Source organism: Oncorhynchus nerka, unplaced genomic scaffold (assembly GCF_034236695.1).
Source record: "Oncorhynchus nerka isolate Pitt River unplaced genomic scaffold, Oner_Uvic_2.0 unplaced_scaffold_1215, whole genome shotgun sequence".
NCBI classification, from domain to species: domain Eukaryota; kingdom Metazoa; phylum Chordata; class Actinopteri; order Salmoniformes; family Salmonidae; genus Oncorhynchus; species Oncorhynchus nerka.
Genome location: NW_027040118.1, coordinates 83,685 through 109,737, shown reverse-complemented (window position 1 = coordinate 109,737; position 26,053 = coordinate 83,685). Strand labels below are relative to the sequence as shown.

The following is a 26,053-nucleotide window of genomic DNA, read 5'->3' as shown; positions in this document are numbered from 1 at the left end:
GAAGAAGGCGCAGCAGCGCCTCTTCAACCTCAGGAGGCTGAAGAAATTCGGCTTGTCACCAAAAGCACTCACGAACTTCTACAGATGCACAATCGAGAGCATCCTGGCGGGCTGTATCACCGCCTGGTCGGCAACTGCTCCGCCCTCAACCGTAAGGCTCTCCAGAGGGTAGTGAGGTCTGCACAACGCATCACCGGGGCAAACTACCTGCCCTCCAGGACACCTACACCACCCGATGTTACAGGAAGGCCATAAAGATCATCAAGGACATCAACCACCCGAACCACTGCCTGTTCACCCCGCTATCATCCAGAATGAGGTCAGTACAGGTGCATCAAAGCTGGGACTGAGAGACTGAAAAACAGCTTCTATCTCAAGGCTATCAGACTGTTAAACAGCCACCATTGAGTGGCTGCTGCCAACACACTGTCATTGACACTGACCCAACTCCAGCCACTTTAATAATGGGAATTGATGGGAAATGATGTAAATATATCACTAGCCACTTTAAACAATGCTACCTTATATAATGTTACTTACCCTACATTATTCATCTCATATGCATACGTATATACTGTACTCTACATCATCGACTGCATCCTTATGTAATACATGTATCACTAGCCACTTTAACTATGCCACTTTGTTTACTTTGTCTACATACTCATCTCATATGTATATACTGTACTCGATACCATCTACTGTATGCTGCTCTGTACCATCACTCACTCATATATCCTTATGTACATATTCTTTATCCCCTAACACTGTGTATAAGACAGTAGTTTTAGAATTGTTAGTTAGATTACTTGTTGGTTATCACTGCATTGTCGGAACTAGAAGCACAAGCATTTCGCTACACTCGCATTAACATCTGCTAACCATGTGTATGTGACAAATAAAATTTGATTTGATTTGATTTGAGGTATAGAAGTATGCACCTCTGAGGGGCCCCTGTGTTGAGGGTCAGCGTGGCGGATGTGTTGTTGCCTACTCTCACAGTTCAATACATTTAATTCAAATCTTTCTCTCCTTGCCCCTTCCTGTCAGACCTGGGAGACCCGCTACATGCTGCTGCTGTGGCTGTCCATGACCTGTCTGATACCCTTTGACCTCTAACCCTAACCCTCTCTTTCTGCCCCTTCCTGTCAGACCTGGGAGACCCGCTACATGCTGCTGCTGTGGCTGTCCATGACCTGTCTGATACCCTTTGACCTCTAACCCTAACCCTCTCTTTCTGCCCCTTCCTGTCAGACCTGGGAGACCCGCTACATGCTGCTGCTGTGGCTGTCCATGACCTGTCTGATACCCTTTGACCTCTAACCCTAACCCTCTCTTTCTGCCCCTTCCTGTCAGACCTGGGAGACCCGCTACATGCTGCTGCTGTGGCTGTCCATGACCTGTCTGATACCCTTTGACCTCTAACCCTAACCCTCTCTTTCTGCCCCTTCCTGTCAGACCTGGGAGACCCGCTACATGCTGCTGCTGTGGCTGTCCATGACCTGTCTGATACCCTTTGACCTCTAACCCTAACCCTCTCTTTCTGCCCCTTCCTGTCAGACCTGGGAGACCCGCTACATGCTGCTGCTGTGGCTGTCCATGACCTGTCTGATACCCTTTGACCTCTAACCCTAACCCTCTCTTTCTGCCCCTTCCTGTCAGACCTGGGAGACCCGCTACATGCTGCTGCTGTGGCTGTCCATGACCTGTCTGATACCCTTTGACCTCTAACCCTAACCCTCTCTTTCTGCCCCTTCCTGTCAGACCTGGGAGACCCGCTACATGCTGCTGCTGTGGCTGTCCATGACCTGTCTGATACCCTTTGACCTCTAACCCTAACCCTCTCTTTCTGCCCCTTCCTGTCAGACCTGGGAGACCCGCTACATGCTGCTGCTGTGGCTGTCCATGACCTGTCTGATATACCCTTTGACCTCTCCCGTCTTGACGGTCACCTGAACTCTGACCCCAGCCAGACAAGAGAGCCAATCATGGACCGCATCCTGGCTGTCGCCAAGGTAACTAATTCCTGACTCTCCTGCCTTGGTCAATGTTCAGTCGTGTCCTCCCAGATCCAGTCCCTGTGTGATGTATTGAGTGTGTAACTAACCCCTGGTCTGTTGTTATTTCCAGTCCCTGTATGATGTATTGAGTGTGTAACTAACCCCTGGTCTGTTGTTATTTCCAGTCCCTGTATGATGTATTGAGTGTGTAACTAACCCCTGGTCTGTTATGTCCAGTCCCTGTATGATGTATTGAGTGTGTAACTAACCCCTGGTCTGTTGTTATTTCCAGTCCCTGTATGATGTATTGAGTGTGTAACTAACCCCTGGTCTGTTGTTATGTCCAGACCCTGTATGATGTATTGAGTGTGTAACTAACCCCTGGTCTGTTGTTATTTCCAGTCCCTGTATGATGTATTGAGTGTGTAACTAACCCCTGGTCTGTTGTTATTTCCAGTCCCTGTATGATGTATTGAGTGTGTAACTAACCCCTGGTCTGTTATGTCCAGTCCCTGTATGATGTATTGAGTGTGTAACTAACCCCTGGTCTGTTGTTATTTCCAGTCCCTGTATGATGTATTGAGTGTGTAACTAACCCCTGGTCTGTTGTTATGTCCAGACCCTGTATGATGTATTGAGTGTGTAACTAACCCCTGGTCTGTTGTTATTTCCAGTCCCCGTGTGATGTATTGAGTGTGTAACTAACCCCTGGTCTGTTGTTATTTCCAGTCCCTGTATGATGTATTGAGTGTGTAACTAACCCCTGGTCTGTTGTTATGTCCAGACCCTGTATGATGTATTGAGTGTGTAACTAACCCCTGGTCTGTTATGTCCAGTCCCTGTATGATGTATTGAGTGTGTAACTAACCCCTGGTCTGTTGTTATGTCCAGACCCTGTATGATGTATTGAGTGTGTAACTAACCCCTGGTCTGTTGTTATGTCCAGACCCTGTATGATGTATTGAGTGTGTAACTAACCCCTGGTCTGTTGTTATTTCCAGTCCCTGTATGATGTATTGAGTGTGTAACTAACCCCTGGTCTGTTGTTATGTCCAGTCCCTGTATGATGTATTGAGTGTGTAACTAACCCCTGGTCTGTTGTTATTTCCAGTCCCTGTATGATGTATTGAGTGTGTAACTAACCCCTGGTCTGTTATGTCCAGTCCCTGTATGATGTATTGAGTGTGTAACTAACCCCTGGTCTGTTATGTCCAGTCCCTGTATGATGTATTGAGTGTGTAACTAACCCCTGGTCTGTTATGTCCAGTCCCTGTATGATGTATTGAGTGTGTAACTAACCCCTGGTCTGTTGTTATTTCCAGTCCCTGTATGATGTATTGAGTGTGTAACTAACCCCTGGTCTGTTATGTCCAGTCCCTGTATGATGTATTGAGTGTGTAACTAACCCCTGGTCTGTTATGTCCAGTCCCTGTATGATGTATTGAGTGTGTAACTAACCCCTGGTCTGTTATGTCCAGACCCTGTATGATGTATTGAGTGTGTAACTAACCCCTGGTCTGTTGTTATTTCCAGTCCCTGTATGATGTATTGAGTGTGTAACTAACCCCTGGTCTGTTGTTATTTCCAGTCCCTGTATGATGTATTGAGTGTGTAACTAACCCCTGGTCTGTTGTTATTTCCAGTCCCTGTGTGATGTATTGAGTGTGTAACTAACCCCTGGTCTGTTGTTATTTCCAGTCCCTGTATGATGTATTGAGTGTGTAACTAACCCCTGGTCTGTTGTTATTTCCAGTCCCTGTATGATGTATTGAGTGTAACTAACCCCTGGTCTGTTGTTATGTCCAGTCCCTGTATGATGTATTGAGTGTGTAACTAACCCCTGGTCTGTTGTTATTTCCAGTCCCCGTGTGATGTATTGAGTGTGTAACTAACCCCTGGTCTGTTGTTATTTCCAGTCCCTGTATGATGTATTGAGTGTGTAACTAACCCCTGGTCTGTTGTTATTTCCAGTCCCTGTATGATGTATTGAGTGTGTAACTAACCCCTGGTCTGTTGTTATGTCCAGACCCTGTATGATGTATTGAGTGTGTAACTAACCCCTGGTCTGTTGTTATTTCCAGTCCCTGTATGATGTATTGAGTGTGTAACTAACCCCTGGTCTGTTGTTATTTCCAGTCCCTGTATGATGTATTGAGTGTGTAACTAACCCCTGGTCTGTTGTTATTCCAGTCCCTGTATGATGTATTGAGTAACCCCCTGTCCAGTCCCCGTGTGATGTATTGAGTGTGTAACTAACCCCTGGTCTGTTGTTATTTCCAGTCCCTAGTGATGTATTGAGTGTGTAACTAACCCCTGGTCTGTTGTTATTTCCAGTCTTACCTGATGGTCACTGATAAGTCCAGGGATGCTGCATCTGTGTTGGTATCAAAGTAAGTATTCAACTTTATTGTTTAAATTTAAGGCAACAACATTTGTGATGCGTTTCATGTTTTACCCAGAAGAGGGCGTTCTTGTACTTGAAGATGAATAGGTTCATACCGAGGCGACACACACACACACACACACACACAGAGCTTACTGAGTGGTCCTAGTGTGTTGTCATCTAACTGTCTGTGTTTACAGTTTACTGAGTGGTCCTAGTGTGTTGTCATCTAACTGTCTGTGTTTACAGTTTACTGAGGGGTCCTAGCCTGTTGTCATCTAACTGTGTTTACAGTTTACTGAGTGGTCCTAGCCTGTTGTCATCTAACTGTCTGTGTTTACAGTTTACTGAGGGGTCCTAGCCTGTTGTCATCTAACTGTCTGTGTTTACAGTTTACTGAGTGGTCCTAGCCTGTTGTCATCTAACTGTGTTTACAGTTTACTGAGGGGTCCTAGCCTGTTGTCATCTGTCTGTGTTTACAGTTTACTGAGTGGTCCTAGCCTGTTGTCATCTGTCTGTGTTTACAGTTTACTGAGTGGTCCTAGCCTGTTGTCATCTAACTGTGTTTACAGTTTACTGAGGGGTCCTAGCCTGTTGTCATCTGTCTGTGTTTACAGTTTACTGAGTGGTCCTAGTGTGTTGTCATCTAACTGTGTTTACAGTTTACTGAGGGGTCCTAGCCTGTTGTCATCTAACTGTGTTTACAGTTTACTGAGGGGTCCTAGCCTGTTGTCATCTAACTGTGTTTACAGTTTACTGAGTGGTCCTAGCCTGTTGTCATCTAACTGTGTTTACAGTTTACTGAGGGGTCCTAGTGTGTTGTCATCTGTCTGTGTTTACAGTTTACTGAGTGGTCCTAGCCTGTTGTCATCTGTCTGTGTTTACAGTTTACTGAGTGGTCCTAGCCTGTTGTCATCTAACTGTGTTTACAGTTTACTGAGTGGTCCTAGCCTGTTGTCATCTAACTGTGTTTACAGTTTACTGAGGGGTCCTAGTGTGTTGTCATCTGTCTGTGTTTACAGTTTACTGAGTGGTCCTAGCCTGTTGTCATCTGTCTGTGTTTACAGTTTACTGAGTGGTCCTAGCCTGTTGTCATCTAACTGTCTGTGTTTACAGTTTACTGAGTGGTCCTAGCCTGTTGTCATCTGTCTGTGTTTACAGTTTACTGAGTGGTCCTAGCCTGTTGTCATCTATCTGTGTTTACAGTTTACTGAGGGGTCCTAGCCTGTTGTCATCTAACTGTCTGTGTTTACAGTTTACTGAGTGGTCCTAGTGTGTTGTCATCTGTCTGTGTTTACAGTTTACTGAATGGTCCTAGCCTGTTGTCATCTATCTGTGTTTACAGTTTACTGAGTGGTCCTAGCCTGTCATCTAACTGTCTGTGTGTGCAGGTTTGTGACACGTCCTGATGTGAAGCTGAAGCGACTAGGAGACTTCCTGGACTGGAGTCTGACCACCATCTCTCAGGCCAGTGACCAGACCATGGGAGGTACTGTAATCCTGGACGGGGCCCTGCAGTCTCTGGTATGACACACACACACACACACACAGTTTGTCTGTCCTCGAGTGTGTGTGTGTGTGTGTGTGTGGGTTGCAGTGACCAGGCCTAGTTTACAAGAGCCTACATGTATGGCTGCCATGTTTGTGGGAGATCAGAGCCTCTGTGGGTTTGGCAGCTTGGCAGGTGTTTAGTGTACGGCTGCCCTGTTTGTGGGAGATCAGAGCCTCTGTGGGTTTGGCAGCTTGGCAGGTGTTTAGTGTACGGCTGCCCTGTTTGTGGGAGATCAGAGCCTCTGTGGGTTTGGCAGGTTGGCAGGTGTTTAGTGCTGCACCTGTTGTCAGTGTTTTACGACTGAGGAGGGAACGTGAAGACACGCCTCTGGTGGTAATTAGCTAGCCTGGTCACAGACCTGTTTTAGGAACTGGTATCCCAGATCCCCAGGGGTTGGCTATACAGCCCAAACAGATCTGGGATCAGTGTAGTAGTAGTATATAGATATACTGCTGGTAGTCATTACTTTATCAGTGTAGTAGTAGTATATAGATATACTGCTGGTAGTCATTACTTTATCAGTGTAGTAGTATATAGATATTCTGCTGGTAGTCATTACTTTACCAGTGTAGTAGTATATAGATATTCTGCTGGTAGTCATTACTTTATCAGTGTAGTAGTATATAGATATTCTGCTGGTAGTCATTACTTTACCAGTGTAGTAGTAGTATATAGATATACTGCTGGTAGTCATTACTTTACCAGTGTAGTAGTAGTAGTATATAGATATACTACTGGTAGTCATTACTTTACCAGTGTAGTAGTAGTAGTATATAGATATACTGCTGGTAGTCATTACTTTATCAGTGTAGTAGTATATAGATATTCTGCTGGTAGTCATTACTTTACCAGTGTTGTAGTAGTATATAGATATACTACTGGTAGTCATTACTTTACCAGTGTAGTAGTAGTAGTAGTAGTAGTAGTATATAGATATACTACTGGTAGTCATTACTTTACCAGTGTAGTAGTAGTATATAGATATACTGCTGGTAGTCATTACTTTACCAGTGTAGTAGTATATATAGATATACTGCTGGTAGTCATTACTTTACCAGTGTAGTAGTATATAGATATACTACTGGTAGTCATTACTTTACCAGTGTAGTAGTAGTATATAGATATACTGCTGGTAGTCATTACTTTACCAGTGTAGTAGTAGTGTATAGATATACTACTGGTAGTCATTACTTTACCAGTGTAGTAGTATATAGATATACTGCTGGTAGTCATTACTTTACCAGTGTAGTAGTATATAGATATACTGCTGGTAGTCATTACTTTACCAGTGTAGTAGTAGTATATAGATATACTGCTGGTAGTCATTACTTTACCAATAGAGGTGCTATGGCCTAGCTGCCCACACTAATCCCCAGTCCCTCACTCTCTTCCACTTTATCTTGATGTCCTATAGTTGTGGTTTCACCAACCACCTTGATATAACAGTGTATTTTAGTAGATTTTTCTTCAGGTCAACTCTTGTGTTGCGTCAGTCTAAGTAGCTAATTTAATGCAACCCTCAAGCGAGCAGTGTATCAAAGGAATATTATTGGCGTTGAAACTGGCGCTACGTGTTTACGGAACAGTCTCTCCTTCTCTCTGTGCTCTGTAATATGGCTGGGAGGGGAAACCGGCTTGTCTCTCTCTCTCTATGTGGCGCTCAGAGCGTTTAAAACTGTCTCTGTGTGTTCTGACGGCCCCGAGGGGCTTCAACGGGCTCTACTAAGATCTTTGTTTTGCACAGTTGCGTTTTGAATTTGGCCAATGCAGCAAAAACGCAAAAAAAGAGCCGCAGAGAAATGGGGAGTGAGAAAAGAGACTGAGAAATGGGGAGTGAGAAAAGAGACTGAGAGAATGGGGAGTGAGAAAAGAGACTGAGAGAAATGGGGAGTGAGAAAAGAGACTGAGAGAAATGGGGAGTGAGAAAAGAGACTGAGAGAAATGGGGAGTGAGAAAAGAGACAGAGAAATGGGGAGTGAGAAAAGAGACTGAGAGAAATGGGGAGTGAGAAAAGAGACTGAGAGAAATGGGGAGTGAGAAAAGAGACAGAGAAATGGGGAGTGAGAAAAGAGACTGAGAGAATGGGGAGTGAGAAAAGAGACTGAGAGAAATGGGGAGTGAGAAAAGAGACTGAGAGAAATGGGGAGTGAGAAAAGAGACTGAGAGAAATGGGGAGTGAGAAAAGAGACTGAGAGAAATGGGGAGTGAGAAAAGAGACTGAGAGAAATGGGGAGTGAGAAAAGAGACTGAGAGAAATGGGGAGTGAGAAAAGAGACTGAGAGAATGGGGAGTGAGAAAAGAGACTGAGAGAAATGGGGAGTGAGAAAAGAGACTGAGAAATGGGGAGTGAGAAAAGAGACTGAGAGAAATGGGGAGTGAGAAAAGAGACTGAGAGAAATGGGGAGTGAGAAAAGAGACTGAGAGAATGGGGAGTGAGAAAAGAGACTGAGAGAATGGGGAGTGAGAAAAGAGACTGAGAGGAATGGGGAGTGAGAAAAGAGACTGAGAGGAATGGGGAGTGAGAAAAGAGACTGAGAGAAATGGGGAGTGAGAAAAGAGACTGAGAGAAATGGGGAGTGAGAAAAGAGACTGAGAGAAATGGGGAGTGAGAAAAGAGACTGAGAGAAATGGGGAGTGAGAAAAGAGACTGAGAGAAATGGGGAGTGAGAAAAGAGACAGAGAAATGGGGAGTGAGAAAAGAGACAGAGAAATGGGGAGTGAGAAAAGAGACAGAGAAATGGGGAGTGAGAAAAGAGACAGAGAAATGGGGAGTGAGAAAAGAGACAGAGAAATGGGGAGTGAGAAAAGAGACTGAGAGAAATGGGGAGTGAGAAAAGAGACTGAGAGAAATGGCTTTAGAAGAGTAGTTAAAATTAACCTTTATCAAACGGCAGTCCTCACTGCAACATGTAATGACATCCAGAAGGTTGAGGTTAGTGGTGATTTAATCCCAGACTACATCCAGAAGGTTGAGGTTAGTGGTGATTTAATCCCAGACTCCATGTAATGACATCCAGAAGGTTGAGGTTAGTGGTGATTTAATCCCAGACTACATCTAGAAGGTTGAGGTTAGTGGTGATTTAATCCCAGACTACATGTAATGACATCCAGAAGATAGAGGTTAGTGGTGATTTAATCCCAGACTACATGTAATGACATCCAGAAGATTGAGGTTAGTGGTGATTTAATCCCAGACTACATCTAGAAGGTTGAGGTTAGTGGTGATTTAATCCCAGACTACATGTAATGACATCCAGAAGATAGAGTTTAGTGGTGATTTAATCCCAGACTACATGTAATGACATCCAGAAGATAGAGGTTAGTGGTGATGTAATCCCAGACTACATGTAATGACATCCAGAAGGTTGAGGTTAGTGGTGATTTAATCCCAGACTACATCCAGAAGGTTGAGTTTAGTGGTGATTTAATCCCAGACTACGTGTAATGACATCCAGAAGGTTGAGGTTAGTGGTGATTTAATCCCAGACTACATGTAATGACATCCAGAAGATAGAGGTTAGTGGTGATTTAATCCCAGACTACATCCAGAAGGTTGAGGTTAGTGGTGATTTAATCCCAGACTACATGTAATGACATCCAGAAGATAGAGGTTAGTGGTGATTTAATCCCAGACTACATGTAATGACATCCAGAAGATAGAGGTTAGTGGTGATTTAATCCCAGACTACATCCAGAAGGTTGAGGTTAGTGGTGATTTAATCCCAGACTACATGTAATGACATCCAGAAGGTTGAGGTTAGTGGTGATTTAATCCCAGACTACATGTAATGACATCCAGAAGATAGAGGTTAGTGGTGATTTTACTCTCAAAAGGGGAGGAGCCACAACATTATGAACAAAACAGGTGTTGGAATTTCACAACTTTAAATGAAAATGTATTATTTCGATCTCATCCACGATATTGATGTTGTTGCTCTCTCTCTCCTGTCTCTCCTCTCTCCTGTCTCTCTCTCTCCTCTCTCTCCTGTCTCTCTCCTGTCTCTCCTATCTCTCTCTCCTCTCTACTGTGTCTCTCTCCTCTCTACTGTGTCCTCTCTCTCTCTCTCCTGTCTCTCTCTCTCTCTCTCTCTCTCCCGTCTCTCCTCTCTCTCTCCCTCTCTCCTGTCGCTCTCTCTCTCTCCCCTCTCTCCTGTCTCTCTCTCTCCTGTCTCTCCTCTCTCTCCCCTCTCTCCTGTCTCTCCTCTCTCTCCCCTCTCTCCTGTCTCTCCTCCCTCTCCCCTCTCTTCTGTCTCTCTCTCCTGTCTCCCGTCTGTCTTCTAGGCCCAGCTATTCAAGCATGGCAAGAGAGATGACTTTCTCCAGTACGGTAAGAATGTCCTTCAATAGTTGCTTTTTAATCAGCAATTTGACTTTATCCATTGTGATAAGTAGTTGTCCTACCTCCTTCATCCATTGTGATAAGTAGTTGTCTTACCTCCTTTATCCATTGTGATAAGTAGTTGTCTTACCTCCTTTATCCATTGTGATAAGTAGTTGTCCTACCTCTATCCATTGTGATACGTAGTTGTCCTACCTCCTTCATCCATTGTGATAAGTAGTTGTCTTACCTCCTTCATCCATTGTGATAAGTAGTTGTCTTACCTCCTTCATCCATTGTGATAAGTAGTTGTCCTACCTCCTTTATCCATTGTGATAAGTAGTTGTCCTACCTCCTTCATCCATTGTGATAAGTAGTTGTCCTACCTCCTTTATCCATTGTGATAAGTAGTTGTCCTACCTCCTGCATCCATTGTGATAAGTAGTTGTCCTACCTCCTTCATCCATTGTGATAAGTAGTTGTCCTACCTCCTGCATCCATTGTGATAAGTAGTTGTCCTACCTCCTTCATCCATTGTGATAAGTAGTTGTCTTACCTCCTTTATCCATTGTGATAAGTAGTTGTCCTACCTCTATCCATTGTGATAAGTAGTTGTCCTACCTCCTTCATCCATTGTGATAAGTAGTTGTCTTACCTCCTTCATCCATTGTGATAAGTAGTTGTCTTACCTCCTTCATCCATTGTGATAAGTAGTTGTCCTACCTCCTTTATCCATTGTGATAAGTAGTTGTCCTACCTCCTTCATCCATTGTGATAAGTAGTTGTCCTACCTCCTTTATCCATTGTGATAAGTAGTTGTTCTACCTCCTGCATCCATTGTGATAAGTAGTTGTCCTACCTCCATCATCCATTGTGATAAGTAGTTGTCCTACCTCCTGCATCCATTGTGATAAGTAGTTGTCCTACCTCCTTCATCCATTGTGATAAGTAGTTGTCTTACCTCCTGCATCCATTGTGATAAGTAGTTGTCCTACCTCCTGCATCCATTGTGATAAGGAGTTGTCTTACCTCCTTCATCCATTGTGATAAGTAGTTGTCTTACCTCCTGCATCCATTGTGATAAGTAGTTGTCCTACCTCCTTCATCCATTGTGATAAGTAGTTGTCCTACCTCCTGCATCCATTGTGATAAGTAGTTGTCTTACCTCCTTTATCCATTGTGATAAGTAGTTGTCCTACCTCTATCCATTGTGATACGTAGTTGTCCTACCTCCTTCATCCATTGTGATAAGTAGTTGTCTTACCTCCTTCATCCATTGTGATAAGTAGTTGTCTTACCTCCTTCATCCATTGTGATAAGTAGTTGTCCTACCTCCTTTATCCATTGTGATAAGTAGGTGTCCTACCTCCTTCATCCATTGTGATAAGTAGTTGTCCTACCTCCTTTATCCATTGTGATAAGTAGTTGTCCTACCTCCTGCATCCATTGTGATAAGTAGTTGTCCTACCTCCTTCATCCATTGTGATAAGTAGTTGTCCTACCTCCTGCATCCATTGTGATAAGTAGTTGTCCTACCTCCTTCATCCATTGTGATAAGTAGTTGTCTTACCTCCTTTATCCATTGTGATAAGTAGTTGTCCTACCTCTATCCATTGTGATAAGTAGTTGTCCTACCTCCTTCATCCATTGTGATAAGTAGTTGTCTTACCTCCTTCATCCATTGTGATAAGTAGTTGTCTTACCTCCTTCATCCATTGTGATAAGTAGTTGTCTTACCTCCTTCATCCATTGTGATAAGTAGTTGTCCTACCTCCTTTATCCATTGTGATAAGTAGTTGTCCTACCTCCTTCATCCATTGTGATAAGTAGTTGTCCTACCTCCTTTATCCATTGTGATAAGTAGTTGTTCTACCTCCTGCATCCATTGTGATAAGTAGTTGTCCTACCTCCATCATCCATTGTGATAAGTAGTTGTCCTACCTCCTGCATCCATTGTGATAAGTAGTTGTCCTACCTCCTGCATCCATTGTGATAAGGAGTTGTCTTACCTCCTGCATCCATTGTGATAAGTAGTTGTCCTACCTCCTTCATCCATTGTGATAAGTAGTTGTCCTACCTCCTTTATCCATTGTGATAAGTAGTTGTCCTACCTCCTTTATCCATTGTGATAAGTAGTTGTCTTACCTCCTTTATCCATTGTGTTAAGGAGTTGTCTTACCTCCTTTATCCATTGCACATTAAACCAGTCTCTTTCCTGTAGTTAAGTAGTTGTCTTACCTCCTTTATCCATTGTGTTAAGGAGTTGTCTTACCTCCTTTATCCATTGTGTTAAGTAGTTGTCTTACCTCCTTTATCCATTGTGTTAAGGAGTTGTCTTACCTCCTTTATCCATTGTGTTAAGTAGTTGTCTTACCTCCTTTATCCATTGTGTTAAGGAGTTGTCTTACCTCCTTTATCCATTGTGTTAAGTAGTTGTCTTACCTCCTTTATCCATTGTGTTAAGGAGTTGTCTTACCTCCTTTATCCATTGTGTTAAGGAGTTGTCTTACCTCCTTTATCCATTGTGATAAGTAGTTGTCTTACCTCCTTTATCCATTGTGTTAAGGAGTTGTCTTACCTCCTTTATCCATTGTGATAAGTAGTTGTCTTACCTCCTTTATCCATTGTGTTAAGGAGTTGTCTTACCTCCTTTATCCATTGTGATAAGTAGTTGTCTTACCTCCTTTATCCATTGTGTTAAGGAGTTGTCTTACCTCCTTTATCCATTGTGATAAGTAGTTGTCTTACCTCCTTCATCCATTGTGATAAGTAGTTGTCCTACCTCCTGCATCCATTGTGATAAGTAGTTGTCCTACCTCCTTCATCCATTGTGATAAGTAGTTGTCTTACCTCCTGCATCCATTGTGATAAGTAGTTGTCCTACCTCCTGCATCCATTGTGATAAGGAGTTGTCTTACCTCCTTCATCCATTGTGATAAGTAGTTGTCTTACCTCCTGCATCCATTGTGATAAGTAGTTGTCCTACCTCCTTCATCCATTGTGATAAGTAGTTGTCCTACCTCCTTTATCCATTGTGATAAGTAGTTGTCCTACCTCCTTTATCCATTGTGATAAGTAGTTGTCTTACCTCCTTTATCCATTGTGTTAAGGAGTTGTCTTACCTCCTTTATCCATTGTGTTAAGTAGTTGTCTTACCTCCTTTATCCATTGTGTTAAGGAGTTGTCTTACCTCCTTTATCCATTGTGTTAAGTAGTTGTCTTACCTCCTTTATCCATTGTGTTAAGGAGTTGTCTTACCTCCTTTATCCATTGTGTTAAGTAGTTGTCTTACCTCCTTTATCCATTGTGTTAAGGAGTTGTCTTACCTCCTTTATCCATTGTGTTAAGTAGTTGTCTTACCTCCTTTATCCATTGTGTTAAGGAGTTGTCTTACCTCCTTTATCCATTGTGTTAAGGAGTTGTCTTACCTCCTTTATCCATTGTGATAAGTAGTTGTCTTACCTCCTTTATCCATTGTGTTAAGGAGTTGTCTTACCTCCTTTATCCATTGTGATAAGTAGTTGTCTTACCTCCTTTATCCATTGTGTTAAGGAGTTGTCTTACCTCCTTTATCCATTGTGATAAGTAGTTGTCTTACCTCCTTTATCCATTGTGTTAAGGAGTTGTCTTACCTCCTTTATCCATTGTGATAAGTAGTTGTCTTACCTCCTTTATCCATTGTGTTAAGGAGTTGTCTTACCTCCTTTATCCATTGTGTTAAGGAGTTGTCTTACCTCCTTTATCCATTGTGTTAAGGAGTTGTCTTACCTCCTACATCCATTGTGTTAAGGAGTTGTCTTACCTCCTTTATCCATTGTGTTAAGGAGTTGTCTTACCTCCTTTATCCATTGTGTTAAGGAGTTGTCTTACCTCCTTTATCCATTGTGTTAAGGAGTTGTCTTACCTCCTTTATCCATTGTGTTAAGGAGTTGTCTTACCTCCTTTATCCATTGTGTTAAGAGCATCTGCTAAATAAGGAAAATGTAGGTGATCGTCTGATGTTGACTGGTTGACTGGCTGTAGGTGATGGTGTGTGATACTAATGCCGGCTGTAAACTACACCCCTGACATCACTGAGCCTAAACCTGCCTCCTTCCTGTAGTGTTTTGTCTTACCAATGTAGTGGTGAGCACATTAAACCAGTCTCTTTCCTGTAGTGTTTTGTCTTACCAATGTAGTGGTGAGCACATTAAACCAGTCTCTTTCCTGTAGTGTTTTGTCTTACCAATGTAGTGGTGAGCACATTAAACCAGCCTCTCCTGTAGTGTTTTGTCTTACCAACGTAGTGATGAGCACATTAAACCAGTCTCTTTCCTGTAGTGTTTTGTCTTACCAATGTAGTGGTGAGCACATTAAACCAGTCTCTCCTGTAGTGTTTTGTCTTACCAATGTAGTGATGAGCACATTAAACCAGCCTCTCCTGTAGTGTGTTGTCTTGGCAACGTAGTGGTGAGCACATTAAACGATGTGACACAGATTCTTCACCTTGTGGTGAGGATTCTCCACAGCACGCTGTCTCGCCAAAACAATGATGTAACTACGTTAACTATGTAATCACAACGAGCTGTGGCTCAAAGCAGCCTCAGAAATAGTTCCAGTCAGACATACACACTCTACACACGGAGTGTAAATATCTAGCCAATACATTTTGAATTGAATAACATTGGTTGTGAACTTCAGAGCTGTGACATGTTTGGTTAAAGGCAAGTAGAAACCCATAGTAGTAGTAGTCATGTCTCCTGCTCCAGAGTCGACACCTTCGGGGTGCAACGTCATCGTCTGACTGGCTGCTTCTCTGGCCAGCTCTCACTGGCTCCTGGTGATGATCACCGTTCTGAAGAGTTGTCGTTGCACAAGAGCCTTTCAGATTCGGTGCCGATAAAATGTTTAAAAATATTGTGATGTTTCAAAGAGGAGATGGGCAGCCCTCAGACTGCATCTCTGACCCGCGTCGGTGACGGTCACACCCCGAGTAGGCGGCCACGCGCCCCGAGTAGGCGGCCCCGCGCCCCGAGTAGGCGGCCCCGCGCCCCGTGTAGGCGGCCCCGAGTAGGACGGCCATGCGCCCCGAGTAGGCGGCCACGCGCCCCGAGTGTGTGTCTGAACCAGTGTAGTGTTACCATGGTACTAGTGTGTGTGTGTGTGTGTGTGTGTGTGTGTGTTCCTCAGCTCCGGTGGTGCTGCAGTGTCTGGACCAGTGTCACGTGGCAGAGAGCAGCCAGGCTATGCTGAGGAAGCTGGGGGTCAAGCTGATACAGAGACTGGGCCTGACCTTCCTCAAGCCCCGACTGGCCAAGTGGAGGTGAGACACACACACACACACACACACACTGAGGTAGGAGTCAAGCTGATACAGAGACTGGGTCTGACCTTCCTCAAGCCCCGACTGGCCAAGTGGAGGTGAGACACACACACACACACACACACACACACAGAGGTAGGAGTCAAGCTGGTACAGAGACTGGGTCTGACCTTCCTCAAGCCCCGACTGGCCAAGTGGAGGTGAGACACACACACACACACACACACACACACACTGAGGTAGGAGTCAAGCTGGTACAGAGACCATCTCTCAGTGGAGGAGACCCACTCCCTAGATGTTAATTTGAGAGCCTTCGCATGCCGTTGAGCGTTTGTTAAGGGAAAGCTGGTCTCACTGTGTTGAGACCTTGTATGTTTGCTTGTCATTCAGGTACCAGAGAGGGAGTCGCTCCCTGGCAGCCAACCTGTCTCTGTCCCAGTCTGGCTCCACAGTCGAGGCTGTTAGTCCAGACATGGAGACCCAGAGCCAGGAGGAGGACTATGATATCCCAGAGGAGGTGGAGAACGTCATCGGTCAGTCAGCGTTACTCACTCTCTCATTCTCTCTCATTCTTTCTCTCTCTCGCTCTCTCAGATCTCTCTCTGATCTCTCTCTGGTTCTCTCTCTCTTTTTCTCTCTGGTTCTCTCAGCTCTCGTTCTCATTCTCTCAGCTCTCGTTCTCATTCTCTCAGTTCTCATTCTCTCAGCTCTCACTCTGGTTCTCTTAGCTCTCTCTCTCTCTGGTTCTCTTAGCTCTCTCTCTCTCTGGTTCTCTTAGCTCTCTCTCTCTCTGGTTCTCTTAGCTCTCTCTCTCTCTGGTTCTCTTAGCTCTCTCTCTCTCTCTGGTTCTCTTAGCTCTCTCTCTCTCTCTGGTTCTCTTAGCTCTCTCTCTCTCTCTGGTTCTCTTAGCTCTCTCTCTCTCTCTGGTTCTCTCAGCTCTCTCTCTCTCTCTGGTTCTCTCAGCTCTCTCTCTCTCTCTCTCTCTGGTTCTCTTAGCTCTCTCTCTCTCTGGTTCTCTTAGCTCGCTCTCTCTCTCTCTCTGGTTCTCTAAGCTCTCTCTTTGGTTCTCTCAGCTTCTCTAAGTTCTCTCTCTTGATATGTCTGAAGTCAGCATCCTTCTCACTGTCTTATTGGTCTTAAGGCCTGTTTCTTGTGTTCAGTAAGGTGTGCAACATCCTGAACTACTTGACCAATAACAACACAACACAGATTTACATGTTCTGTTACAAAACATTTTGTTACGGTGTGCCCTACTGAATTTGACCCACATCAGGTCTGTTATGGTGTTCAGTCACAGCTATTCAGGTAGTGACTCTCTCTCTCTCTGTCTGTTATGGTGTTCAGTCACAGCTATTCAGGTAGTGACTCTCTCTCTCTCTCTGTCTGTTATGGTGTTCAGTCACAGCTATTCAGGTAGTGACTCTCTCTCTCTGTCTGGTATGGTGTTCAGTCACAGCTATTCAGGTAGTGACTCTCTCTCTGTCTGTTATGGTGTTCATTCACAGCTACTCAGGTAGTGACTCTCTCTGTTATGGTGTTCAGTCACAGCTATTCAGGTAGTGACTCTCTCTCTCTGTCTGTTAGGGTGTTCAGTCACAGCTATTCAGGTAGTGACTCTCTCTGTCTGTTATGGTGTTCAGTCACAGCTATTCAGGTAGTGACTCTCTCTCTCTGTCTGTTAGGGTGTTCAGTCACAGCTATTCAGGTAGTGACTCTCTCTGTCTGTTATGGTGTTCAGTCACAGCTATTCAGGTAGTGACTCTCTCTCTGTCTGTTATGGTGTTCATTCACAGCTATTCAGGTAGTGACTCTCTCTCTCTCTCTGTCTGTTATGGTGTTCAGTCACAGCTATTCAGGTAGTGACTCTCTCTCTTTGTCTGTTATGGTGTTCAGTCACAGCTATTCAGGTAGTGACTCTCTCTCTCTCTCTGTCTGTTATGGTGTTCAGTCACAGCTATTCAGGTAGTGACTCTCTGTCTGTTATGGTGTTCATTCACAGCTATTCAGGTAGTGACTCTCTCTGTCTGTTATGGTGTTCAGTCACAGCTATTCAGGTAGTGACTCTCTGTCTGTTATGGTGTTCAGTCACAGCTATTCAGGTAGTGACTCTCTCTCTGTCTGTTATGGTGTTCATTCACAGCTATTCAGGTAGTCTCTCTCTCTCTGTCTGTTATGGTGTTCAGTCACAGCTATTCAGGTAGTGACTCTCTCTCTCTGTCTGTTATGGTGTTCAGTCACAGCTATTCAGGTAGTGACTCTCTCTCTCTGTCTGTTATGGTGTTCAGTCACAGCTATTCAGGTAGTGACTCTCTGTCTGTTATGGTGTTCATTCACAGCTATTCAGGTAGTGACTCTCTCTCTGTCTGTTATGGTGTTCAGTCACAGCTATTCAGGTAGTGACTCTCTCTGTCTGTTATGGTGTTCAGTCACAGCTATTCAGGTAGTGACTCTCTCTCTGTATGTTATGGTGTTCAGTCACAGCTATTCAGGTAGTGACTCTCTCTGTCTGTTATGGTGTTCAGTCACAGCTATTCAGGTAGTGACTCTCTCTGTCTGTTATGGTGTTCAGTCACAGCTATTCAGGTAGTGACTCTCTCTCTGTCTGTTATGGTGTTCAGTCACAGCTATTCAGGTAGTGACTCTCTCTCTCTGTCTGTTATGGTGTTCAGTCACAGCTATTCAGGTAGTGACTCTCTCTCTCTCTGTCTGTTATGGTGTTCAGTCACAGCTATTCAGGTAGTGACTCTGTCTGTTATGGTGTTCAGTCACAGCTATTCAGGTAGTGACTCTCTCTTTGTCTGTTATGGTGTTCAGTCACAGCTATTCAGGTAGTGACTCTCTCTCTGTCTGTTATGGTGTTCAGTCACAGCTATTCAGGTAGTGACTCTCTCTCTCTCTGTCTGTTATGGTGTTCAGTCACAGCTATTCAGGTAGTGACTCTCTCTCTCTCTGTCTGTTATGGTGTTCAGTCACAGCTATTCAGGTAGTGACTCTCTCTCTCTGTCTGGTATGGTGTTCAGTCACAGCTATTCAGGTAGTGACTCTCTCTCTGTCTGTTATGGTGTTCATTCACAGCTACTCAGGTAGTGACTCTCTCTGTTATGGTGTTCAGTCACAGCTATTCAGGTAGTGACGCTCTCTCTGTCTGTTATGGTGTTCAGTCACAGCTATTCAGGTAGTGACTCTCTCTCTGTCTGTTAGGGTGATCAGTCACAGCTATTCAGGTAGTGACTCTCTCTCTCTCTGTCTGTTATGGTGTTCAGTCACAGCTATTCAGGTAGTGACGCTCTCTCTGTCTGTTATGGTGTTCAGTCACAGCTATTCAGGTAGTGACTCTCTCTCTGTCTGTTATGGTGTTCAGTCACAGCTATTCAGGTAGTGACTCTCTCTCTGTCTGTTATGGTGTTCATTCACAGCTATTCAGGTAGTGTCTCTCTCTCTCTCTGTCTGTTATGGTGTTCAGTCACAGCTATTCAGGTAGTGACTCTCTGTCTCTGTCTGTTATGGTGTTCAGTCACAGCTATTCAGGTAGTGACTCTCTCTCTTTGTCTGTTATGGTGTTCAGTCACAGCTATTCAGGTAGTGACTCTCTCTCTCTCTCTGTCTGTTATGGTGTTCAGTCACAGCTATTCAGGTAGTGACTCTCTGTCTGTTATGGTGTTCAGTCACAGCTATTCAGCTCGTGACTCTCTCTCTCTGTCTGTTAGGGTGTTCATTCACAGCTATTCAGGTAGTGACTCTCTCTCTGTCTGTTATGGTGTTCAGTCACAGCTATTCAGGTAGTGACTCTCTCTCTCTGTCTGTTAGGGTGTTCAGTCACAGCTATTCAGGTAGTGACTCTCTGTCTGTTATGGTGTTCAGTCACATTCATTCAGGTAGTGACTCTCTCTCTCTCTGTCTGTTATGGTGTTCAGTCACAGCTATTCAGGTAGTGACGCTCTCTCTGTCTGTTATGGTGTTCAGTCACAGCTATTCAGGTAGTGACTCTCTCTCTGTCTGTTATGGTGTTCAGTCACAGCTATTCAGGTAGTGACTCTCTCTCTGTCTGTTATGGTGTTCATTCACAGCTATTCAGGTAGTGACTCTCTCTCTCTCTCTGTCTGTTATGGTGTTCAGTCACAGCTATTCAGGTAGTGACTCTCTGTCTCTGTCTGTTATGGTGTTCAGTCACAGCTATTCAGGTAGTGACTCTCTCTCTTTGTCTGTTATGGTGTTCAGTCACAGCTATTCAGGTAGTGACTCTCTCTCTCTCTCTGTCTGTTATGGTGTTCAGTCACAGCTATTCAGGTAGTGACTCTCTCTGTCTGTTATGGTGTTCAGTCACAGCTATTCAGGTAGTGACTCTCTGTCTCTGTCTGTTATGGTGTTCAGTCACAGCTATTCAGGTAGTGACTCTCTCTTTGTCTGTTATGGTGTTCAGTCACAGCTATTCAGGTAGTGACTCTCTCTCTCTCTCTGTCTGTTATGGTGTTCAGTCACAGCTATTCAGGTAGTGACTCTCTCTGTCTGTTATGGTGTTCAGTCACAGCTATTCAGGTAGTGACTCTCTCTCTCTGTCTGTTATGGTGTTCAGTCACAGCTATTCAGGTAGTGACTCTCTCTCTCTCTGTCTGTTATGGTGTTCAGTCACAGCTATTCAGGTAGTGACTCTGTCTGTTATGGTGTTCAGTCACAGCTATTCAGGTAGTGACTCTCTCTCTCTGTCTGTTATTCCACAGAACAACTGTTGGGTGGGCTGAAAGACAAGGAGACCATCGTGCGCTGGTCTGCTGCTAAGGGGTAAGTTGTCACATTGAATTAACAATGATAAACACTAAGCGTCTGTCTTTCAGAAGGCAGAATGATGGCTATAGGGAGGAGCCCTGAGTTATATATGTCATGTTGATGTAGTACAGAATAAATGTGGCACCTGAACAGACAAAACACCTAAAAACCCCCAAACTGCCTATAGGGAGGAGCACGCCCTCATGTTCATGAAGTACAGATGAATTGCTCAGAGAGGATCCAACATGTCTTCCCTTGTTTCAGTATTGGGAGGGTGACAGGGCGACTCCCCAGGGAGCTGGCTGACGAGGTGGTTGGATCTGTGTTGGACTGCTTCAGGTAACAACTGGTTCATTTGCAGCTTTGTCGTGTGATGTTGTGCTATTTGTCTGTGCCACTGGGGGATCATCTTATCAGACAATATACAGATATATGTTAAGGTGAACTCAGCAAAAAAAGAAACATCCTCTCACTGTCAACTGCGTTTTATTTTCAGCAAACTTAACTTAATGTGTAAATATTTGTATGAACATAAGATTCAACAACTGAGAGAACAAGTTCCACAGACATGTGACTAACAGAAATGGAATAATGTGTCCCTGAACAAAGTGGGGGTCAAAAGTAACAGTCAGTATCTGGTGTGGCCACCAGCTGCATTAAGTACTGCAGTGCATCTCCTCATGGACTGCACCATATTGACCAGTTCTTGCTCTGAGATGTTACCCCACTCTTCCACAAAGGCACCTGCAAGTTCCCGGACATTTCTGGGGGAAATGGCCCTAGCCCTCACCCTCCGATCCAACAGGTCCCAGACATGCTCAATGGGATTGAGATCTGGGCTCTTCGCTGGCCATGGCAGAACACTGACATTCCTGTCTTGCAGGAAATCACACACAGAACGAGCAGTATGGCTGGCGGCATTGTCATGCTGGAGGGTCATGTCAGGATGAGCCTACAGGAAGGGTACCACATGAGGGAGGAGGATGTCTTCCCTGTAACGCACAGCGTTGTCATGCTGGAGGGTCATGTCAGGATGAGCCTACAGGAAGGGTACCACATGAGGGAGGAAGATGTCTTCCCTGTAACGCACAGCGTTGAGATCGCCTGCAATGACAACAAGCTCAGTCCGATGATGCTGTGACACACCGCCCCAGACCATGACGGACCCTCCACCTCCAAATCGATCCCGCTCCAGAGTACAGGCCTCGGTGTAACTCTCATTCCTTTGACGATAAACGCGAATCCGACCATCACCCCTAGTGAGACAAAACCGCGACTCGTCAGTGAAGAGCACTTTTTGCCAGTCCTGTCTGGTCCAGCGACTGTGGGTTTGTGCCCAAAGGCGACGTTGTTGCCGGTGATGTCTGGTGAGGACCTTGCCTTTACAACAGGCCTACAAGCCCTCAGTACAGCCTCTCTCAGCCTATTGCGGACAGTCTGAGCACTGATGGAGGGATTGTGCGTTCCTGGTGTAACTCGGGCAGTTGTTGTGGCCATCCTGTACCTGTCCCGCAGGTGTGATGTTCAGATGTACCGATCCTGTGCAGGTGTCGTTACACGTGGTCTGCCACTGTGAGGACGATCAGCTGTCCATCCTGTCTCCCTGTAGTGTTGTCTTGGGCGTCTCACAGTACGGACATTGCAATTTATTGCCCTGGCCACATCTGCAGTCCTCATGCCTCCTTGCAGCATGCCTAAGGCACATTCACGCAGATGAACAGGGACCCTGGGCAGCTTTCATTTGGTGTCTTTCAGAGTCAGTAGAAATGCCTCTTTGGTGTCCTAAGTTTTCATAACTGTGACCTTAATTGCCTACCGTCTGTAAGCTGTTAGTGTCTTAACCACCGTTCCACAGGTGCATGTTCATCAATTGTTTATGGTTCATTGAACAAGCAGGGAAACAGTGTTTAAACCCTTTACAATGAAGATCTGTGAAGTTATTTGGATTTTTATAATTTATCTTTGAAAGACAGGGTCCTGGAAAAGGGACGTTTCTTTTTTTTGCTGAGTTTATTAAAGCTCCCAAACAGTAATTCTGATTCCCGTGTAAAATAACCCTTTGAGTGATTAAAATACGACCCATAATGTTTTTTTTGGGGGGGATAGAATTTATAATCTCTTTTCCTCTCATGGCTAACTACCAGGATGTTTATAAAGACAGGCTGAGTGGGCGGGGAGCTTATATTCATGAGCCTTGACTGACAGGTCTTTGAAAAGTCTTTTCCTCTCATGGCTAACTACCAGGATGTTTATAAAGACAGGCTGAGTGGGCGGGGAGCTTATATTCATGAGCCTTGACTGACAGGTCTTTGAAAAGTCTTTTCCTCTCATGGCTAACTACCAGGATGTTTATAAAGACAGGCTGAGTGGGCGGGGAGCTTATATTCATGAGCCTTGACTGACAGGTCTTTGAAAAGTCTTTGAAAAGTTATGCAACTTGGATGCAGTGTTGCTGTAAAATCATCTCAAGCTAATTTGGTGAAACACAAAGCAATATTAAAAATTTAAAAAATGGAATAAATCACGCTGTAATTTTAGAAATACCGACAGTTCATTTGTTCGTTAGACATGGTGGGCTCTTTTTCTGTCGGTGAAATTTAATTATGCGAGAAACAGCGGTGGAAAAGCATTTTTATGCGCAAATATTGATACAATAACATGTTGTCCTCCCACTACCACTCAGGTAACAAGCAGGTTATTGTGGTCCTCCCACTACCACTCAGGTAACATGCAGGTTATTGTGGTCCTCCCACTACCACTCAGGTAACATGCAGGTTATTGTGGTCCTCCCACTACCACTCAGGTAACATGCAGGTTATTGTGGTCCTCCCACTACCACTCAGGTAACATGCAGGTTATTGTGGTCCTCCCACTACCACTCAGGTAACATGCAGGTTATGAAGCTACAGATTAAAGTAGCGATGATGAACTTTACAGGGAGGTGAAAGTGCACAGTGATGAGCTTGATGCTCCTTTACCAATAAACATCGACCGTCTGATTCTGGTGACGTGATGATCGATGCTTGACTGCCATTTGTCAAATTTAAAATATTCTCGCTTTTATCCATAATAATTTAGTGTAGACCAGCCTACCTGCACGGTATGTGTCAGCTGTTGTCTCGGAGTCAGGTGTCCAGACACAACTATCAGTAGAGGTGAAGAAACCATGGAAACACTATCAACTTTTAAATTTTTATTCGGTTCAGGAGAACTTCAGCGTAAAAGTCCATTTTGAATGCACTATGTCATCACACACTGATTTTTTTATCAGCAACAGGACCTTTTGGTGGGAGAATACTACTGGTGGGAGAATACTACTGGTGGGAAATACTACTGGTGGGAGAATACTACTGGTGGAAAAATACTACTGGTGGGAAAATACTACTGGTGGAAAAATACTACTGGTGGGAGAATACTACTGGTGGGAAAATACTACTGGTGGGAAAATACTACTGGTGGGAAAATACTACTGGTGGGAAAATACTACTGGTGGGAGAATACTACTGGTGGGAAAATACTACTGGTGGGAAAATACTACTGGTGGGGAGAATACTACTGGTGGGACTGGTGGGGAGAATACTACTGGTGGGGAGAATACTACTGGTGGGGAGAATACTACTGGTGGGGAGAATACTACTGGTGGGAGAATACTACTGGTGGGAGAATACTACTGGTGGGAAAATGCACATTTTCTTCATGCAGATTCTAGAATATTCACATGAAAATCTGTTGTCAATTGATGGAATCCTAGCTGGTGATGTAACAAATAAATATGATACATCTGCCGTTTGGCAAGTCTCTTGTGATGCGGTTCACAGCCACACTGACGGATGTGTTGACATGACAACTGCGTTGGAGTTCTGAATGACCCTTCTAATTCTATTTGCTGACATCCTACAGTTACATTTTGGCACCAGCAGAGTAGCTGTCTCGTTATATAAGTCACGCCCCTCTGCAAACACACCTTCTCCCATGTTGGTTACGAGGCGTAACTTATGACGATTAGGTAAGAGAATATCATGTTGCCGTTGGTGTATTAAAATGAGAGTTGGGATGATGTCCCCCTACCGCCTTAATAACCCACCCCCCTCTTGAATCCAAAGGTTTGACATTGAGGGGGGGGACCAGTAACTTTATCAATGTAGAAGCAACAGTCATTTTTCATACTTTGGTCTACACACTTTGACCTGGTTTCATCCAAACATCATTCAATTTGATGAAAACATGATTTTTAACTGTTCATGACCGTTTTTAAGGGAGTTTTTGCGGAGCTCAGGTCAGTTTTGCGGATGTGAAATGTCATCCTTGGTGTGTGTGTTCTTGTTCTAGTTTCCAGGAGACAGACAACGCCTGGCATGGAGGCTGCTTGGCCCTGGCAGAGCTGGGGAGAAGAGGCCTGCTGGTGCCCTCTCGTCTCCCGGACGGTACGTAACAAAACCCTGCACACACAGCCAGCTAGAGCGGCGTGCGGGAGCTTCTTGTATTTCAACTACGACACAACATGTCGTCTGTACCTGCAAAGCAACCCCACTTCCCATAAACCCTCACAGTCACAACAGCCATACAGAACAACAACCCCCCTTCCCTTCCCATAAACCCTCACAGTCACAACAGCCATGCAGAACAACAACCCCCCTTCCCATAAACCCTCAGTCACAACAGCCATACAGAACAACAACCCCCCCTTCCCATAAACCCTCAGTCACAACAGCCATACAGAACAACAACCCCCCCCCTTCCAGAACAACAACCCCCCTTCCCATAAACCCTCAGTCACAACAGCCATACAGAACAACAACCCCCTTCCCATAAACCCTCAGTCACAACAGCCATACAGAACAACAAGTCACCCCCCTTCCCATAAACCCTCAGTCACAACAGCCATACAGAACAACAACCCCCCCTTCCCATAAACCCTCAGTCACAACAGAACAACAACCCCCTTCCCATAAACCCCATCACAGAACAACAACCCCCTTCCCATAAACCCTCAGTCACAACAGCCATACAGAACAACAACCCCCTTTAAACCCTCAGTAAACCCCCTTCCCATAAACCCTCAGTCACAACAGCCATACAGAACAACACCCCCCCCTTCCCATAAACCCTCAGTCACAACAGCCATACAGAACAACAACCCCCTTCCCCCTTCCCATAAACCCTCATAAACAGTCACAACAGCCATACAGAACAACAACCCCCTTCCCATAAACCCTCACAGTCACAACAGCCATACAGAACAACAACCCCCTTCCTTCCCATAAACCCTCAATAAACAGTCACAACAGCCATACAGAACATCCTCCCCCTACAGAACAACAACCCCCTTCCCATAAACCCTCAGTCACAACAGCCATAAACAGACACAACAACCCCTTCCCTTCCCATAAACCCTCACAGTCACAACAGCCATACAGAACAACAACCCCCTTCCCTTCCCATAAACCCTCAGTCACAACAGCCATACAGAACAACAACCCCCTTCCCATAAACCCTCACAGTCACAACAGCCATACAGAACATCAACCCCCTTCCCATAAACCCTCAGTCACAACAGCCATACAGAACATACAGAAACCCCCTTCCCATAAACCCTCAGTCACAACAGCCATACAGAACAACAACCCCCTTCCCATAAACCCTCACAGTCACAACAGCCATACAGAACAACAACCCCCCCCTTCCCATAAACCCTCAGTCACAACAGCCATAAACAGAACAACAACCCCCTTCC

General features: G+C 44.7%; 1 protein-coding gene across 1 annotated transcript in view; it reads left to right on the top strand.

Annotated features, from left to right (window-relative positions):
- The window catches only part of tbcd (tubulin folding cofactor D), a 93,037-nt gene that overhangs the window by 5,897 nt on the left and 61,087 nt on the right, over positions 1–26,053 (top strand). The window contains 10 exon segments of the mRNA XM_065015918.1: positions 1,867–1,917; positions 1,920–2,015; positions 4,335–4,390; positions 5,775–5,907; positions 10,217–10,262; positions 15,423–15,555; positions 15,946–16,088; positions 20,274–20,334; positions 20,584–20,658; positions 24,649–24,743. Of these exon segments, the coding sequence (XP_064871990.1) occupies positions 1,867–1,917; positions 1,920–2,015; positions 4,335–4,390; positions 5,775–5,907; positions 10,217–10,262; positions 15,423–15,555; positions 15,946–16,088; positions 20,274–20,334; positions 20,584–20,658; positions 24,649–24,743 (889 nt within the window).